Source organism: Mesoplodon bidens (assembly GCF_964165515.1).
Source record: "Mesoplodon bidens genome assembly, chromosome: 4".
Taxonomy (NCBI): domain Eukaryota; kingdom Metazoa; phylum Chordata; class Mammalia; order Artiodactyla; family Ziphiidae; genus Mesoplodon; species Mesoplodon bidens.
The window spans coordinates 60,220,728-60,240,946 of record NC_138160.1 but is presented as its reverse complement, the minus strand read 5'-3'; the positions used below and the strand labels follow the sequence as shown (position 1 = coordinate 60,240,946).

The following is a 20,219-nucleotide window of genomic DNA, read 5'->3' as shown; positions in this document are numbered from 1 at the left end:
GTACTGGAAATAGTTCCCAATTTCTCCTAATTAAATCACAGCCTCTTAGGTGACATACATTTCTATTTATAGGAAAAAAAAAACCCAATAAGCCATCTAACACTAAATAAGGTTAAAACTCACCCTGTACTTAATAGTATCCTAGCTTGAAAAATAAATCTGTCTTACCTGAGCATTCTGCAGCGGTGAATTGTTAGTCTCCTGTAGGCATCCTCTAGGCTTCTGACATCTTTGTGACTCCAGAGTCTCTCACCAACAGCACTTGCCCGAGGCCTAAAATTTAAACCACATGTGCCCCAATGTAGTTTTCTATTTTCTTAAATAAGCAAACCACATGCTTGGGGAAGTTCCTAGTGGTTTCCTACTTGGGTACAGAAGGAAAACTCAGGCACCTTAATTCAAATGTTATCACTTAAATTCCATACCATAATCTTGGAGTAAGGTTAGTTGCATCCACATACTCTCCCCATAGACAAGCTTCTCCACCAATGACAAGTTTTTTCTGTTCCTGAGAACCTAGATTAAAATCATTGATGTAAGTTAGGTAGTTGCAACTGGAGGCCTATATACAGAGGCAATGCTGATTTCTATTGTTATCTTAGGACAACATTTCTCTCCTGTTAAGCAGGACCTTGGGAGATGTTCGTGGCTGTGGCCCAAGGTGGCCAACTTTATTGCCACGGCTGACCCCATGGTTCACATAGTATTTGTTAGCATGTTAACTAATGTGGCAGTCTGGTAGTAAAGATACCATTTTATTAAAGAGACTATCTCTAGTAATTATGACTTTTTGATTCTCAGAAAATGCTTTTTAGATTAACAGTTATGTCAATTCCTAATAGACCTACAGTTTTGAAACTCATTTAAACAGCAAAATACTTTTCCTCAAAGGAAATTTTATATTAAAGTCTGGTATACAAAAATGGACAAAGTACAACTGTTCTTAATGAAGGGGGTTTGAGAGTCTGGAGCCCCACCACTTGACATGCCCACCCCCAAGGATGCCTCCTCCTCAGAACCCGGAAGCCACTGAACAGGACGGGATCCCTGCTTAGGTGGCTTGCATTGGAGAGGCAGCTCAGAGTAGGAGATACAAGGTTAATGCAGTCAGGCATCTTTAAATGCAGTGATAACAAGTCTTATCAGTGAAAATGGAGAGAAAAATCTAAGGGAATCTACTTTTGAAGTTCTTTCATTTAGGGAAGAATGTGGTTTCTTTCACAGAGTTTAAAATGATATTGTAGTTGGTCTGTTTAAGTACACACAAACAAAATCAAGGGTCAAACATAAAAGGGAGGATAGTTGGTAGATGCTACCTAGGTAAGGATTCCCTGGAGGGAGGGTAGGGAAAAAAACCTAACAAATCAAGTAATGATGGTTGCTTCACTTACCCTCAAAACTAAGAGGGTCCACAGCATAGTATTTTTTCCAGTCTTGTCCATAACTGATCCAGTCTAAGTACCAAGGAGCAGAAAGGATCACAGGGAAGCCAGCTTCTGTAACTTTACTTTGTTCCTGAGTATAGTCCTCCATTTTCCACACTTGAATTACTGTGCCTGGCATGAGCTATTAAAGTCACAAATCACAATATATATTATTAGGTCTCGCAACTACAGTAGATGAAACTAAAAGTCCAAGGCATTGTAGCTAAGAAAATAACTTTTAAGATCCTTGAAAAAAGCAACATTTCCTTTTTTCCCTTTCTCCTTAGAATATCAAATACTATTTGTTGTAGGGACTTAGAAGTTTCATCAACCTTAAGGTTGGATATTTAACCTTTGTCTACATATGATACCATATAGGTGTAATGAATTAAAGGTTTTCATCCCATTGCTACCACACTATTGCACTTACTTTGGAACTCTGAGGATGCCACCAACCCTTCTGGAAAGATAATACTAGTAGCTGGACTTGCAAATTCTCAGTTGCCCCCAAAGGAAAATAAAGAATTCTGAGTATGTCAGAGAAATGCCATTTAAAATAAAAAGTGTACATTGACAATTTTACTTAAAACTATCTTAACAGCAATAAAGACTTATTTATCTGTTTGTTCTGCCCTTCTGAAAAAAGGAACGGTCTTCAAAGTACTTCAATTTGTGATTAAAAATGAGATGGCGGGGGAGGAGGGGAGATGAGGAGGAGGTGGCGCTGAAGAATGAAGTAAATGGAAGAAATCAGATCAATACCATTATCATTGGTCTCAGTGTTACAGCTCAAATGGAAAGGTAAACTCATTTCCCCAGCATTACAGGGAAGCTTTATTAGGGTTCCTTCCATCCAAGGAAGTATTAAGTCTCTCATATTATCAAAACCAAATGCAGTCTTAATACTTCTCACCTTGCTTGCATCATCAAAAACTTCTTGCCAGACTATGGAGTTCTTGTTCATGGCTGAAATCATATCCAAAACCCTACCATTGAAAAAATTACAGTTATTTCAGATCACAAGCTTACCAATATGTGTAAAGAATGCACATTTTTATCCCAAGAACTCCAACACTGAGAGGTGCCTCTCAGTTTACAGCAGAACTAGCTAAAGCTGGGTGGCGACCCATGTGGTTCCTTATTTCTAGCACATGGCTCAGAACCTGACACAGCAGAGGGGTTCAACAGTCAATTGCAGAATGAATGAGCTAAGCATACCCCAAAGATAGGAAGATGGGGCAACTCATAGGGAAGTATATAAACAGCAATCTTTGTAATTTCATGGGTATCAACTAGCCTGTGACATCACCTAAATAACTTCCAACAGTGTTGACAATCAATCCACAAATATTTCCTGATGTTCAGAAAATGGCAGGTGCTCTGCAGGATAAAAAATTAGACTGTATCACACAAAAAGCTGAACAGGAAAAGGCTACAATCTGGGCTTGCTCAATGCAGGAGTTGGCAAGCTATAGCCTGCAGCCTATTTTTGTATGGCTCTTGAGCTGAGAATGGTTTTTACATTTGTAAAGCATTGTTTAAAAAATAAGAGTATGCAAAAAAAAAAAAGTATGCAACCATATGTGCCCCACGAAGTCTCCCATGTTTACTGTCTGGCCCTTCAGAGAACAAGTTTACTGCTCCCTAGCATGGAGCAGCACTGTCTACTAGAACTTTATGCAGTGATGGAAATGTTCTATGTATGCACTTTCCAGTATGGTAGCCACTAGCCTCATCTAGCTGTTGAACACCTGAAATGTGGCTAATGTGACTGAGGAACTGAATTTTTAATTTTCTTCAATTCTGATTTAAATACAAACAGCCACATATGGCTGTGGCTACCACACGAGACAGCACAGATGTAAAGTAAAAGAAATGCTCCAGCGTTGACAAAAGGGACTGAATTCCAGGGGATGGATGGTGACGAAGACTTCGCAGGGCAGCCAGGGCTCTGAGCTGAGTTCTCAGAACAGATGACTGTTATCCTGTGTTTCAACAGTTACTGCAAAAGGATCAGAGTCACTATGTTATTGATTTAAAGAAAATAGTGGCTATTGCTCCCTCCTTTGTGATTTTCATCTATACTTTGTGTAACAAAGAATATAACATCTATACTTTGGCAAGGAGTGGAGAGAAAATGAAAAATAAAGTAGTACTAAATAACAGCTTAAGCTTTTACAAAACGCATTGATGAAATAAAAACAGAAGTAGGCTTTAAAGTAACTTACTCTTGCATATAGAAAGATTCTAGTTCCTTAAAATTTCTGCCGAAGCCTTTGTCCCTCATGAAATCCTGGATTTCTGGATTGGATGCCCTTAAACAAAAAGTGATCAAAATTTTATTAAAAGTTCAATATGCCCAATCTTTTTTTTTTTTTTGGCTGTGTGGCACATGGAATCTTAGTTCCCCGACCAGAGATTGAGCCCACACCGCTTGCACTGGAAGTGCAAAGTCTTAACCCCTGGACTGCCAGGGAAGTCCCTGCCCAATCTTTTTAAAGCAGCATATATCCCTAACATCTTATACACATGTAAAACTATTAAATTTTGTAGAGTAAAATAAACCTAAAAACTTAATTATGAGTTATCTTAGCTTTCCACTGCAAATAATTTTTTTCTAGAAGCTGATTTCCTATAAAAATGGTTTTCCCTAACCTCCCACCTCTCTCCTCCATCTGAGGCTATTTGCAAAGAGGACTTTTACTTGAAAAATCTCTCCCACTTAATCATTACCCTCTTTCACTAAAGCTCTTCTTGTTCACTCTTTAGTCTTTTTTTTTAATTCCCATTTCCTTCTGCATCTCAATTCTCCTTCCTAAAAGCTTTTACTTTGTCATACCACCCATATGGACATTCTACCGAAATCCACCATCTCACGAGTTGTGTTGCCAAGTTAAAACCGTATAGAGATGTTACCCCAAATCTTCCCTTTTCATGTGGAGACCTCTACACCTACTTCAGATGAAAGTTTTTAGAAATAGGGGGTCTTTAACAAATTTTCATACCAACAATCAAAATCTACTTCATCTCCTCCCAAATGAATGAATTCATCCGGAAACACGGTACTAATTTCTTTGAAAAATTTAGACAGGAAGCTGTAAGTTGTATTCCAAATAGGGTTTATAGGTCCAAAAGCCCCAGATGGCTCTTTTCCATTATAACATGGAGTCAGGAGGTCTTTCTGGCCTGGAAGGAAACATGGAGAATCTTTTCTAAAGAAGTATTTCAGTCACAAAGACACGGCTTTGCACATGATTATATTACTTTATTTTGTTGAAGCCAAAGGAGATTTTATACAGAAAAAGATAAATGTGTTTACTAAGAGTTACTATGATAATTTCTTCCAAATAAGAAAAGAATTGTTTCCTGAATACTATCCCTGTACACCTCTTTTGTTTCCCTTTCCATCAGCCTCTGAAATTTTACCCATTTCAAATATCTCAAATATTAATGACTCCCAAATCTAAACCTTGCCCCAATCCTTTTGTCTCGAGCTTCAAACCATATTTCAAAGTCTCTGCTGAACACAATTAGATATCCTAGCTTCACTTCAAATATAATCAAACAAAAACCAAATGGTCTTCCCCAAACTCCTTCTGTAGCTTCTCCTGATTTTCACATTCTGGTAAGCAAGACACCATCCTCCTACGTCTCTTGTCCCTCTCCTGGAGTCAGTCAGTTGCCCAAGTTCTATGGGTTGTATTTCCAGGATGTCTCTCAGTTCTATATATTATTTTCCATCCCTGCTATCACCATTCTGGTCTAGGACCTTCAATCTCCTCCCCCTTCCCATCTGTCACTTTCACATAGGATTCCCTGAAGTGTGGCTCCCATCATGTCACTCTTCTACTCTGTAACTTTCACTGGCTTCCATGTGTCCTGATGAATCCCACATCCTCACCCAAGGCCCTCTACACTACTTTTTCAGATTCATTTCCCACTGTACTCCATGTCTATTCTAATAATACTTATTGCACAATTATAAATGCTAGGTGTGGTGCTATGTGCTTTACATTCATTCTGTAATCTTCAAAAAAAAATACATGATAGCTACTGCTAATACTCCCATTTTAGAGATGGGTAAACTGAGGATGAGATGTTCTGACTTGCCCAAGGTCACTCAGTTTATAAACGCCAGAAGCAGGATTCAAATCCAGGCAATCTAGCTCCAGAGCCAGTTCTTAAGCACCCGACAGTACAACTACTCTCTGCTGCACTGTACTCCAGCTAAATTGCCTTTCTTGTTATTCCCTCTACCAGAAACATGAATATATTCTTTGATCTCTCAAAAGCATTTTAAGTGTTACTTCATTCATGTAATGTTTAATTCACTTATGCATTCTACTTGTTGTAATCATTTCTTGTTTTCCTTTATCCCTTGTGTTTAGGCAATGCCTAGATAGTGACTTGCTCACAAAAGACACATAATAGTTACTGAATAACAACTATCAATAGTTTGCACAACCTTTGTGCAAATCACAAGAACAAAATGAGCAAACACCAAGTCAGGAGATGCAGGACCTCAAATGTTCATTTTCTGCAACTCATAAAACACACTCCTTACCTTCTCCCCAAGACTGCGTATGTCCAGGGCTATCAAATTCTGGCAGGATCCGAATCCCTCGTAATCGGGCATATTCAATCACCATACGGACATCGTTTGGAGTATAAACATGAGACGAAGAATAGCTTCCCTATAAAAGCCATATTTCTTAAAATGTATGAACTGTTTACAGCTCTGTACTTCAGTATCTGCTGGCAGATTATTCAAGTATTACAAAGTATAAAATAGTCTTATGTGATGTTGGATGACTCATTTAAATTATTTGTTTACTGTATCTTATCAATAAGCTCTCAGCACACTTTGGGTTAATTCCAGATTTACTGATAGGACTGTCTATCTCTACCAGCACCTCGTTTCAGCAATGTCTACCGTCAGGCTGTTTCAACCTCATGTAACTGTACGACAAAACAGAAATGTTTTGACTCCAAAGTGAAAATTCTGAATACACGGCCCTTGTCAGTTTTAGAATAAAAATTCACACATTATTACAAAGCATAGCTGTTGTCTTTCAAAGTCACTTTAATTAGTGTCAGCTTTAAAAATTCCCGAGGGGCTTTCCTGGTGGCGCAGTGGTTGGGAGTCCACCTGCCGATGCAGGGAACATGGGTTCGTGCTCTGGTCCGGGAGGATCCCACATGCCGCGGAGCGGCTGGGCCCGTGAGCCATGGCCGCTGAGTGTGCGCGTCCGGAGCCTGTGCTCCGCAACGGGAGAGGCCACAACAGTGAGAGGCCCTCGTACCGCAAAAAAAAAAAAAAATTCCCCGAGATGCTCTGATAAGTGACCTGTTTTTGTTTTTTGTCTTTTTTTTAAAGATTACCCTTGGTCCTGCTGTAGGTCCTTGAAAAATTAGAACTCAATATTGGTGGTAACTAAAGATAAAGGTCCATTAAAGGTGTCACCATGGCACATTTCTCAAGGTATAAATATATAAATATAAATAAATGCTCAACCTCTAAAAAGTAGTCTTGCCCTACCCCCATCCTCAACATCAAATCTGTACTGAATCGACTAGATCTAACCACCAGTTTACAGTAAATACAGGAGACAGAAGAACATATTGACACTGGGAATGCAACCAGCAAAACCCAGACTGTGGGAAACTATAAGACAAACTGAGCTTAGTTTCCTCAATGAAAATAATAAATTATCAGAAAAAAAAAGAGATGGGCAGGGATGGGCAGCTACATATAAAAGAGAACAGACATATTAACTGACCACAATGTATGGACCTTATTTGCATCCGAATGCAAATAAATTTTTTTTAAAAAGAAAAAGGCACTTGGGGAAACATGAATAATGACTGGCTATCTGGATTATTGCTATTTTTTTTAGCTGTGATAACGAACTATAACTTTTTAAACAGGCCTTTTTACCAATAAGATATGATGTCTGGGAAACCTTCAAAATAATGGAGGGGGTATAGGTGATACAAGACTGGCCATTACTTGATCACTGAGGCTGACTGATAAGGAAATGGGAATGCATTAAATTCTACTTCTGTATATGTTTGAAGTTTTCCATATTAAAAGCACACAACAGGAGTTCTGCTAGGATTTCAACCCAAACTACATCAACACCTTGGAGAGAGTTCTGGAATTGTGGCCAGAGGACAAAATGTAGGGTCTTGGCTCTGCCTCTTGCTAACTACAACTCTGGATGAGACATGCAGCTTCTCCTGGCTGTCAGTGACTGGCCTTGTACTAGAGGGGGAGTCAACTAGATGGTATCGAGGCTCACTCCCAGCTTCACTGGTCTATAATACAGTGAATCTGAACACTCCTAAGACCACCATTATTTTCCAAGAAGGAGCCGTTATCTGTAAGATTCCCTGTTTCATATAGTTTTTCAGAGAGAAAAGAAGTCGTCATTTATAGAATTCAAAACAATTCTGTTTAAAACAACTATACAGTTGGACTACTTGGTAAATATAATTACTTGACATTATGTTAATCACGAATGCTTCAGGTCTCCTACATTCATTAAGGTTTTAAAATTTTTATTTGTATAGCCCCTAGAGATTGTTTACATTTACGATAACATAACAATTACAAAACCACAAGTTTTGTGCTCAGCCGCAGCCTATTAAAAACATTTAAAACCACAAATCCACAAATATCTTTTTTTTTTTTTTTTTTTGGCCGCTCTGACCAGGAATCTAACCCACACCCCCTGCAGTGGAAGCATGGAGTCTTAACCACTGGACCGCCAGGGAGGTCCCACAAATAACTTTTATACTTCAATTCTATCCATAAGAAGAAACATTTAAGTTGCAAACTTCTAATGAAACTATACCAAAAATTTTTTTTTGTATACGAACAACAATAACGTGAATTACTCACTTTTTTGCTTAATCCAGGAAAAGTGACACTCTGATAAGGGAAAGACGGGTCATCTACTATGTGCCAGTGGAGAACATTAAACTTATTAAAAGCCATAGCATCCTGCAAGCAAACATGTTAAAAATTTATATACCTTAAAACCATAATGAGATTATCAGCTCACGCTGTCAGAATGGCTGTCATCAAAAAGGACACAACAAATGTTGGTGAGGGTGTGGAGAAAAGGGAACCCTTGTACACTGTTAGTGGGAATATAAATTGCTGTAGCCACTGTGGAAAACAGCCTGGAGGTTTCTCAAAAAACTAAAAATAAAGCTACCATATGACCCAGCAATCCCCACTCACTCCTGGGTATACATACCTGAAAAAACACTAATTTGAAAAGATACATGCACCCCAATGTTCATAGCAGCATGATTTACAATTGCCAAGATATGGAAGCAAGCTACGTATCCATCAACAGATGAATGGATAAAGATGTGGTGTATATATATACAATAGAATACTACTCAGGAATAAAAAAAAGAAATTTGCTGTGTGCAACAAGATGGATGGACTTGGAGGGCATTATGCTAAGTAAAGTAAGTCAGACAGAAAGATATGTATGATATCACTTATATGTGGAATCTAAAAAATACAACTAGTGAATATAACAAAAAAGGAAGCAGATTCACAGATAAAGAGAACAAACCCAGTGGGGAGAGAGAAGGAAAAAAAAAATTACATACCACAGATATATTATACAATCCAATTTACTTACCTGCATGCAGGATTGTTTCCAATGTGTCTTGTTTCCTTTTAAAATTTACTTTTTCAACAAGGGAAGAATGTGAAGAAGTATAAATTCCTTATATTCTTTACATGGCATATTGCTTTTCAAAAAGCCTATACAGAATTCTTATTTATTCTAAACAGTAAGCTATAACTTTGCCCTATGGGAAGGGAGCAAGCTTATAAATTTCCAGTAAGTATTTAGGGGTTAGCCAAGAATGGAAAATAGTCCTTGGCTACCACTACTACTGTGTTTGGGAATGCAGCAGAGGAAAAATGGGACTTGTAATTCCCACAATTCTGAGATTTGAGTGCCAAACCTTCCTTACAGATGAAAGAAACTCAGTACAAACACAGTACAATTCTAATTAAAATTCTCAAATTTTGGGGGAAATTGACATTGATTTTATGTACACTCTGGATGAATAAACAATATGTATATAAAATATAAAAGACTATATGAAGATGAAAAATGGTAAGAGGAGAGATTTGCCCTATCAGAGAATCAAAACTTACAGCCTCCCTTCTCCTTATGATGTGGCCAAGACGGCAGAGCAGGAAGACCCTCCTGCTCACCTCCTGCCACAGACACACCAAAATTACAACTATTAACAGAGCAATTATTGATGAGAATGACCTGAAAACTAGCAGAAAAGATTCTTCCACAACTAACAGTATAAAGAAAAAACCACAAGGAGACAGGTAGGTGGGTCAAGACCCACACCCTAGACTACGTGACCCACAAATGGGAGGATATCACAGTTGCAGAGGTTCTCGCCAAGGGGTGAGGAATCTGAGCCCACATCAGGCTCTGTAGCCTGGGGTCCAACACCGGGAAAACAAGCCCCCCAAATATCTGGCTTTGAAGGCCAGCAGGGCTTACATATGGATGAGCTGGCAGGCTGTAGGAAACAGACTGTGCTCTTAAAAAGCATATGTAGATTCCTCCTCCAGTGTGGGAGGACAGGAGTTCGCACCTCCCCACAACTAGGGCACCTGGCAGATGTTGGTGGGGGACCTCGATACCCAAGGAGATGGGAGGAACCCCCGAGCAACCGGGTAGGACATGTGGGGGAGTGAGGGGGGAAGAGAAGTGGAGGCCGGACAGGACAGGCACCCTTGAGGGGTGGGTGGGAGAGGGACCCACACCTGAAGGGACCCTCGGGGGCTTGGAGGATCAGTAGGGAGCACGCCTAGTGTTTCCCTGCCCAATCAGGCCTGGGGAAGCCTGCTGGGCTCCCAGGCGAGGGCCTCCACTCTCTGAGGCCCCCTCCAGGCCGCGTGGTTCCTAGGGGTGTAGGACAGAGGCGGGGAGGGGCCCTCTGGGATCGGAGGATCAGGGGAGATGCAGAAGGCGTTTCCCCACCCACTCAGGCCTCGGGAAGCCTGCTGGGCTCCTGGGCCTGGTCCTCTGTTCTCCAGGGCCCCCTCGGGCCTTGCAGGTCCTAGGGATGCGGGAGGGAGGGAGGAGCGGGAAGAGGAGGCAGATGGTGGCGGGGGAACCCCCAGGACCGGAGGCCTGGCAGGCATTTCCCTGCCCACTCAGGCCCAGGGAGCCTGCTGGAGTCCCAGACCTGGTCCTCCGCCCTCAAGGCCAGAGGCACTCCTGGGCCTCTCCTGCTGCATTGAACCTAAGCCCCACCTCCGAAGGGGCTTTTCAGCCCCGTGGGTCCTAAGCATAGGCCCTGCCCACCACCTAAACCCCGCCTTCCACAGCCAAGGCCTTTTACAGCTATTTTTCCCTCCTCTTTTTTTGCTTTTTTACCTTCCAGTTGTTGTTTCATCTATATATTTTTTTCTAACATATCTGTTAGTTTTCTAATCTTATTTTCTTTTTTACTCTTCGTTATTCTTCAGCTCTTTTTTTTTTTTTTTTTTTTTTGCCGCCCTGCATGGCTTGCAGGATCTTGGTTCATGAGCTGGGGGTCGTGCCTGAGCTCCCGTGGTGGGAGCTCCAAGTCTGAACCACTGGACTAACAGAGGACCTCAGACCCCAGGGAATAACTCACTGGAGTGAGGTCTCTCAGAGGTCCTCATCTTGACACCAGGACTCAGCTCTACCCAACAGCCTACAAACTCCAGTGCTGGAAGCCTCAGGCTAAACAACCAGTAACACAGGAACACAATCCCACCCCAGAAAAGAAAAATGAGATGACAAAAAAAAATATGTCACAGATGAAGAAGCAAGGTAAAAACCTACAAGACCAAATAAATGAAGAGGAAATAGGCAACCGACCTAAAAAGGAATTCAGAGTAATGACAGTAAAGATGATCCAGAATCTCGGAAACAGAATGGAGGCATGGATTGAGAAAGTACAAGAAATGTTTAACAAAGATCTAGAAAAACTAAAGAACAAATAAACAGAGATGAACAACACAATAACTGAAATGAAAAATACATTAGAAGGCATCAATAACAATATAACTGAGGCAAAAGAACGAATAAGTGAACTGGAAGATAGAATGTGGAAATAACTGCCAAGGAGCAGAATAAAGAAAAAGGAATGAAAAGAAGACAATCTCAGAAACCTCTGGAACAACACTGAACACACCAACATTTGAATTATAGGGGTCCCAGAAAAAGAAGAGAAAAAGAAAGGGTCTGAGAAAATATTCTAAGAGATTATAGTGGAAAACTTTCCTAACATGGGAAAGGAAATAATCATCCAAGTCCAGGAAGCACAGAGAGTCCCATACAGGATAAACACTAGGAAAAACACACCAAGACACACATAATCAAATAAACAAAAATTAAATTCAAAGAAAAAATATTAAAAGCAGCAACGGAAAAACAAAAAATAACGTACAAAGGAATCCCCATAAAGTTATCAGCTGATTTTTCAGGAGAAACTCTGCAGACCTGAAGGGAGTGGCAGGATATACTTAAAGTGATGAAAGACAAAAACCTACAGCAAAGATTACTCTACCCAGCAAGGATCTCATTCAAATTTGACGGAGAAATCAAAAGCTTTACAGACAAGCAAAAACTAAGAGAATTCAGCACCACCAAACCAGTTTTACAACAAATGCTAAAGGAACCTCTCTAGGCAAGAAACACAAGAGAAGAAAAAGACCCAGAAAACAAACCCAAAACAATTAAGAAAATGGTAATAGGAACATACATATCGATAATAACCTTGAATATAAATGGATTAAATGCTCCAACCAAAAGACACAGACTGGCTGAATGGATACAAAAACAAGACCCGTATATATGCTGTCTACAAGAGACCCACTTCAGACCTAGGGACACATACAGACTGAAACTGAAGGGATGGAAAAAGATATTCCATGCAAACGGAAATCAAAAGAAAGCTAGAGTAGTATTAATCTTATCAGATAAAACAGACTTTAAAATAAAGACTGTTACAAGAGATAAGGAAGGATACTATATAATGATCGAGGGATCAATCCAAGAAGAAGATATAACAATTATAAATATTTATGCACCCAACACAGGAGCACCTCAATACATAAGGCAAATGCTAACAAGCATAAAAGGGGAAATAGTAACACAATGTGAGTAGGGAACTTTAACACCCCGCTTACACCAATGGACAGATCGTCCAAACAAAATATATAAGGAGGCACAAGCTTTAAATGACACAATAGACCAGATAGATTTAACTGATATTTATAGGACCTTCCACCTGAAAGTGGCAGAATACACTTTCTTCTCAAGTGCACAGGGAACATTCTCCAGGATAGATCACATCTTGGGTCACAAATCAAGCCTCAGGAAATTTAAGAAAATTGAAATCGTATGAAGCATCTTTTCTGACTACAATGCTATGAAATTGGAAAACAATTACAGGAAAAAAAACTGTAAAAAACACAAACACATGGAGGCTAAAGAGTGCACTACTAAATAACCAAGAGATCACTGAAGAAATCAAAGGAGAAATTTAAAAATACATAGAAACAAATGACAATGAAAACATGACGACCCAAAACCTATGGGACACAGCAAAAGCAGTTTTAAGAGGGAAGTTTAGGGCTTCCCTGGTGGCGCAGTGGTTGGGGGTCCGCCTGCCGATGCAGGGGACATGGGTTCGTGCCCCGGTCTGGGAGGATCCCACGTGCCGCGGAGCGACTGGGCCCGTGAGCCATGGCCGCTGAGCCTGCGCGTCCGGAGCCTGTGCTCCGCAACGGGAGGGGCCACAACAGTGAGAGGCCCGTGTACCGCAAAAAAAAAAAAAAAAAAAAAAAAAAAAAAGAGGGAAGTTTATAGCAATTCAATCTCACCTCAAGAAACAAGAAAAATCCCAAATAAACCATCTAAACTTACACCTAAAGCAACTAGAGAAAGAACAAAGAAAACCCAAAGTCAGGAGAAGGAAAGAAATCATAAAGATCAGAGCAGAAATAAATGAAATACAAACAAACAAAACAATAGCACAGAAAAATAAAGCTAAGAGTTGGTTCTTTGAGAAGAAAAACAAAATTGATAAACCTTTAGCCAGACTCATCAAGAAAAAAAAGGAGAGGATGCAAATCAATAAAACTAAAAATGAGAAGGTTCAGGGGAAGATGGTGGAAGAGTTAAGACACGGAGATCACCTTCCTCCCCACAGATACACCAGAAATTCATCTACACGTAGAACAACTTCTACAGAACACCTACTGAATGCTGGCAGAAGACCTGACACCCCCCAAAAAGGCAAGAAACTCCCCCACGTACCTGGGTAGGGCAAAAGAAAAAAGAATAGACAAAAGAATAGGGACAGGGCCTGCACCCGTGGGAGCAAGCCGTGAAGGAGGAAAGGTTTCCACACACTAGGAAGCCCCTTCGAGGGCGGAGACAGCGGGTAGCGGAGGGGGAAGCTTCGGAGCAGCGGAGGAGAGCACAGCAACAGGGTTGCGGAGGGCAAAGCGGAGAGATTCCCGCACAGAGGATCGGTGCCGACCGGCACTCACCAGCCCGAGAGGCTTGTCTGCTCGACCGCCGGTGCGGGCAGGGCTGGGAGCTGAGGCTCGGGCTTCGGTCGAGCGCAGGGAGAGGACTGGGGTTGGCGGCGGGAACACAGCCTGAAGGGGTTAGTGCACCACAGCTGGCCGGGAGGGAGTCCGGGAAAAAGTCTGGACCTGGCGGAAGAGGAAAGAGACTTTTTCTTCCCTCTTTGTTTCCTGGTGCGCAAGGAGAGAGGATTAAGAGCGCTGCTTAAAGGAGCTCCAGAGACGGCGCGGACCACAGAGACGGGCGTGGGACGCTGGGGCTGCTGCTGCCGCCGCCAAGACGCCTGTGTGCGAGCACAGATCACTGTCCACGCCCCCTTTCCGGGGAGCCTGTGCAGCCCGCCACTGCCGGGGTCCCGGGATCCAGGGACAACTTCCCCAGGAGGACACACGGCGCGCCTCAGGCTGGTGCAACGTCATGCTGGCCTCTGCTGCCGCAGGCTCGCCCCGCAATCTGTACCCCTCCCTCCCCCCGGCCTGAGTGAGCCAGAGTCCCCGAGGAGGCTGCTCCTTTAACCCTGTCCTGTCTGAGGGAAGAACAGACGCCCTCCGGCGACCTACACGCAGAGGCGGGGTAAAATCCAAAGCTGAGACTCGGGAGCTGTGAGAATAAAGAAGAGAAAGGGAAATCTCTCCCAGCAGCCTCAGAAGCAGCGGATTAAAGCTCCACAATCAACTTGATGTACCCTGCATCTCTGGAATACATGAATAGACAACACATCATCCCAAATTGAGGAGGTGGACTTTGAGAACAAGATTTATGATTTTTTCCGTTTCCTCTTTTTGTGAGTGTGTATCTGTATGTGTATGCTTCTGCGTGAGATTTTGTCTGTACAGCTTTGCTTCCACCATTTCTCCTAGGGATCTACCCGTCCGGTTTTTTTTAATTTTTTTAAATTTTTTAAATAATTATCTAGTTTAATAACTTTATTATATTTTATCATACTATATTCTATTTTACTTTATCTTCTTTCTTTTTTTCTTACCTTCCCTCCTTTCTCCCTCCCTCCTTTCTTTCCTTCCTTCCTTTCTTTCTTCTTCTTCTACTAATGCTTTCTTTCTACTTTTTCTCCCTTTTATTCTGAGCCGTGTGGGGGAAAGGCTCTTGGTGCTGCAGCCAGGAGTCGGTGCTGTGCCTCTGAGGTGGGAGAGCCAACTTCAGGACACTGGTCCACAAGAGACCTCCCAGCTCCACATAATATCAAATGGCGAAAATCTCCCAGAGATCTCCATCTCAACACCAGCACCCAGCTTCACTCAACGACCAGCAAGCTACAGTGCTGGACACCCTATGCCAAACAACTAGCAAGACAGGAACACGAACACACACATTAGCAGAGAGGCTGCCTAAAATCATAATAAGGTCACAGACACCCCAAAATGCACCACCAGATGCGGTTCTGCCCATCAGAAAGGCAAGATCCAGCCTCATGCACCAGAACACAGGCACTAGTCCCCTCCACCAGGAAGTCAGCACAACCCACTGAACCAACAATAGCCTCTGGGGACAGACACCAAAAACAAAAGGAACTATGAATCTGCAGCCTGCGGGAAGGAGACCCCCAAACACAGTAAGTTAAGCAAAATGAGAAGACAAAGAAACACACAGCAGGTGAAGGAGCAAGATAAAAACCCACCAGACCTAACAAATGAAGAGGAAATAGGCAGTCTACCTGAAAAAGAATTCAGAATAATGATAGTAAAGATGATCCAAAATCTTGGAAATAGAATAGACAAAATGCAAGGAACAGTTAACAAGGACCTAGAAAAACTAAAGATGAATCAAGCAACAATGAGCAACACAATAAATGAAATTAAAAATACTCTAGGGCCTCCCTGGTGGCGCAGTGGTTGAGACTCCGCCTGCCGATGCAGGGGATATGGGTTCGTGCCCCGGTCTGGGAGGATCCCATATGCCGCGGAGCGGCTGGGCCCGTGAGCCATGGCCGCTGGGCCTGCGCATCCGGAGCCTGTGCTCCGCAACAGGAGAGGCCACAACAGTGAGAGGCCCGCATACCGCAAAAAAAAAAAAAAAAAAAAAAAAAAAAAAAAAAAAAATACTCTAGATGGGATCAATAGCACAATAACTGAGGCAGAAAAACGGATAAGTGACATGGAAGATAAAATAGTGGAAATAACTACTACAGAGCAGAAGAAAGAAAAAAGAATGAAAAGAACTGAGGACAGTCTCAGAGACCTCTGGGACAACATTAAACGCACCAACATTCGAATTATAGGGGTTCCAGAAGAAGAGAAAAAGAAAGGGACTAAGAAAATATTTGAAGAGATTATAGTTGAAAACTTCCCTAATATGGGAAAGGAAATAGTTAATCAAGTCCAGGAGGCACAGAGAGTCCCATACAGAATAAACCCAAGGAGAAATACACCAAGACACATATTAATCAAACTGTCACAAATTAAACACAAAGAAATCATATTAAAAGCAGAAAGGGAAAAACAACAAATAACACACAAGGGAATCCCCATAAGGTTAACCGCTGATCTTTCCAGCAGAAACTCTACAAGCCAGAAGGGACTGGCAGGACATATTTAAAGTGATAAAGGAGAAAAACCTGCAACCAAGGTTACTCTACCCAGCAAGGATCTCATTCAGATTTGATGGAGAAACTAAAACCTTTACAGACAAGCAAAAGCTGAGAGAGTTCAGCACCACCAAACCAGCTTTACAACAAATGCTAAGGGAACTTCTCTAGGCAAGAAACACAACAGAAGGAAAAGACCTACAATAACGAACCCAAAACAATTAAGAAAATGGGAATAGGAACATACATATCGATAATTACCTTAAATGTAAATGGACTAAATGCTCCCACCAAAAGACACAGATTGGCTGAATGGATACAAAAACAAGACCCATATATATGCTGTCTACAAGAGACCCACTTCAGACCTAGAGACACATACAGACTGAAAGTAAGGGGATGGAAAAAGATATTCCATGCAAATGGAAACCAAAAGAAAGCTGGAGTAGCAATTCTCATATCAGACAAAATAGACTTTAAAATAAAGACTATTAGAAGAGACAAAGCAGGACACTACATAATGATCAAGGGATCGATCCAACAAGAAGATATAACAGTTGTAAATATTTATGCACCCAACATAGGAGCACCTCAATACATAAGGCAAATACTAACAGCCACAAAAGGGGAAATAGACAGTAACACACTCACAGTAGGGGACTTCAACACCCCACTTTTTCACCAATGGACAGATCATCCAAAATGAAAATAAATAAGGAAACAAACTTTAAATGACACATTAAACAAGATGGACTTATTTGATATTTACAGGACATCCAAAAACAACAGAATACACATTTCATTTTCCATCCAAAAACAACAGATACACATTTTTCTCAAGTACTCATGGAACATTCTCCAGGATAGATCATATCTTGGTCACAAATCAAGCCTTGGTAAATTTAAGAAAATTGAAATTGTATCAAGTATCTTTGCCGACCACAATGCTATGAGACTAGATATCAATTACAGGAAAAGATCTGTAAAAAATACAAACACATGGAGGCTAAACAATACACTACTTAATAATGAAGTGATCACTGAAGAAATCAAAGAGGAAATTAAAAAATACCTAGCAACAAATGACAATGGAGACACGACGACCCAAAACCTACGGGGTGCAGCAAAAGCAGTTCTAAGAGGGAAGTTTATAGCAATACAATCCCACCTTAAGAAACAGGAAACATCGAGTAAACAACCTGACCTTGCAACTAAAGCAATTAGAGAAAGAAGAGCAAAAAAACCCCAAAGTTAGCAGAAGGAAAGAAATCATAAAAATCAGATCAGAAATAAATGAAAAAATGAAGGAAACGATAGCAAAGATCAATAAAACTAAAAGCTGGTTCTTTGAGAAGGTAAACAAAATTGATAAACCATTAGCCAGACTCATCAAGAAAAAAAGGGAGAAGACTCAAATCAATAGAATTAGAAATGAAAAAGGAGAAGTAACAACTGACACTGCAGAAATACAAAAGATCATGAGAGGGCTTCGCTGGTGCAGTGGTTGAGAGTCCACCTGCCGATGCAGGGGACATGGGTTTGTGCCCCGGTCTGGGAAGATCCCACGTGCCGCGGAGCGGCTAGGCCTGTGAGCCATGGCCGCTGAGCCTGTGCGTCCAGAGCCTGTGCTCCACAGCGAGAGAGGCCACAACAGTGAGAGGCCCGCGTACTGCAAAAAAAAAGATGCTCACTGAACCTAAGAATGGATGAACACAGAATTTTAATAGACAGTTGGAAAATATAAAGATGAACCAAAAAGCTGCAGAATATAGTAAATGAAATTTAAAATACACTAGAAGGAATCAATAATAGATTTGTAGATAGAAAGGAACAGATCAGCAAACTAGAAGACAGAGTAGTGGAAATCGGCCAAGTTGAACAGAAAAAATTTTTAAATGAGGATAGTGTAAGAGACCTCTGCGACAACATCAAGGACAATAACATACACACTATAGTGGTCCCAGAAGGAGAAGACAGACAGGGGCAGAGAATGTATTTCAAGAAATAATAGCTGAAAACTTCCCTAATCTGGAAAAAAAAAAAACAGACATCCAGTCCAGGAAGACAGAGAATCTCAAACAGGGTCACCCAAAGACAACCACACCGAGATACACTGCAATTAAAATGGCAAAAATTAAAGACAGAGAATCTGAAAAACAGCCAGAGAAAAGCAACTAGTACTTCCCAGGGAATTCCCATAAGACTGTCAGCTGACTTTTCAGCAGAAGTTGTGCAGGCCAGAAGGAGTGGCATAACATATTCAAAGTGATGAAAGGTAAAAAACTTACATCCAAGAATATTCTACCCAGCAAGACTATCATTCAGAGTTGAAGGAGAGATAGAGTTCTACAGACAAGTGAAAACTAAGAGTTCAGCACCACAAAACCAACTTTACAAGAAATGTTAAAAAGATTTTTCTAAGCAGAAAAGACCACAACTAGAAATATGAAAATTACAAAAGGAAAAATATCATTGCTGAAGGCAAACATACAGTAAAGGTAGTAGGTCAATCATCTAAAAAGCTAGTAGGAAGGTTAAAAAACAAAAGTAATAAAAATCATCTATATCCACAATAAGTAGCATAGGGATACAGAAAACAAAAAGATGTAAAATATGATGTCAAAAACATTAAATGTGAGAGGTGGAGTAAAAACGTAGGGTTGTTAGAATGTTTGAACTTAAGAGATCGTCAACTTACAATAATCATGTATATATAACCTAATCATGTATATAAGACTATACATATATATATATGTATGTATGTGTGTGTATCTATCTATATAGATAGATACACACACACACACACACAGTTAACTACAAACCAAAAGCCTATTAATAGGTACACACACAAAGAAAGGAATCTGAACATAACACTAAAGATAGTCATCACATGGCAAGGGAAGAGAGCAAAAGATGATGAAAGGAACAAAAAAGAACTATGTAAACAACCCCAAACAATTAACAAAATGGCAGTAAGTACATATCCATCAATAATTACTTTAAATGTAATTGGACTAAATTCTCCAATCAAAACACACAGAGAAGACTCAGCCATAAAAAAAATGAAATCTTGCCATTGTGACAACATGGATAAATCTAGAGGATATTATGTTAAATGAAATACATCAGACAGAGAAAGACAAATATCAATGATCTCACTTATATGTGTAATCTAAAAAACAAAACAAAAGGAAACAAAAGTAGACTCATAAATACAAAGAGGGTTTGACAGGAGGGAGGAGGGTAAGGGGGTGGGTGAAAATAGGTGAAGGGGATTAAAAGGAACAAACCTCCAGCTATACAATAAATAAGTCATGGGGATGTAATAATATTGTAATAACTGTATGGGGAGAGATGGATACTAGACTTATCATGATGATTGTTTCATAATGTATGCTAATGTCAAATCATGATTTAGTACACCTGAAACTAACATAATGTTGTATGTCAACTATATTTCAGTAAAAAACAAGTCATATTATACGTTAAGATATTCATGTTTTAAGTTTAAAATGAGATAAATGGGACATAAAAATTTATGTGAATCTTTGGTAAATGAAATTACGGAATCGCTACTTATTTTATGCATATCTATCTTCAAACTTTTTACACTAAGCATAT

General features: G+C 40.6%; 1 protein-coding gene across 1 annotated transcript in view; it reads right to left on the bottom strand.

Annotated features, from left to right (window-relative positions):
* Nucleotides 1-20,219, bottom strand: part of HEXB (hexosaminidase subunit beta) — a 42,919-nt gene that overhangs the window by 381 nt on the left and 22,319 nt on the right. The window contains exons 6-13 of the mRNA XM_081231294.1: nucleotides 8,329-8,430; nucleotides 5,989-6,118; nucleotides 4,430-4,610; nucleotides 3,653-3,739; nucleotides 2,338-2,410; nucleotides 1,392-1,566; nucleotides 426-516; nucleotides 169-273 (exon numbers count right to left, since the gene is read on the bottom strand). Of these exons, the coding sequence (XP_081087420.1) occupies nucleotides 169-273; nucleotides 426-516; nucleotides 1,392-1,566; nucleotides 2,338-2,410; nucleotides 3,653-3,739; nucleotides 4,430-4,610; nucleotides 5,989-6,118; nucleotides 8,329-8,430 (944 nt within the window). The remainder of the gene's footprint in view (nucleotides 1-168; nucleotides 274-425; nucleotides 517-1,391; nucleotides 1,567-2,337; nucleotides 2,411-3,652; nucleotides 3,740-4,429; nucleotides 4,611-5,988; nucleotides 6,119-8,328; nucleotides 8,431-20,219) is intronic.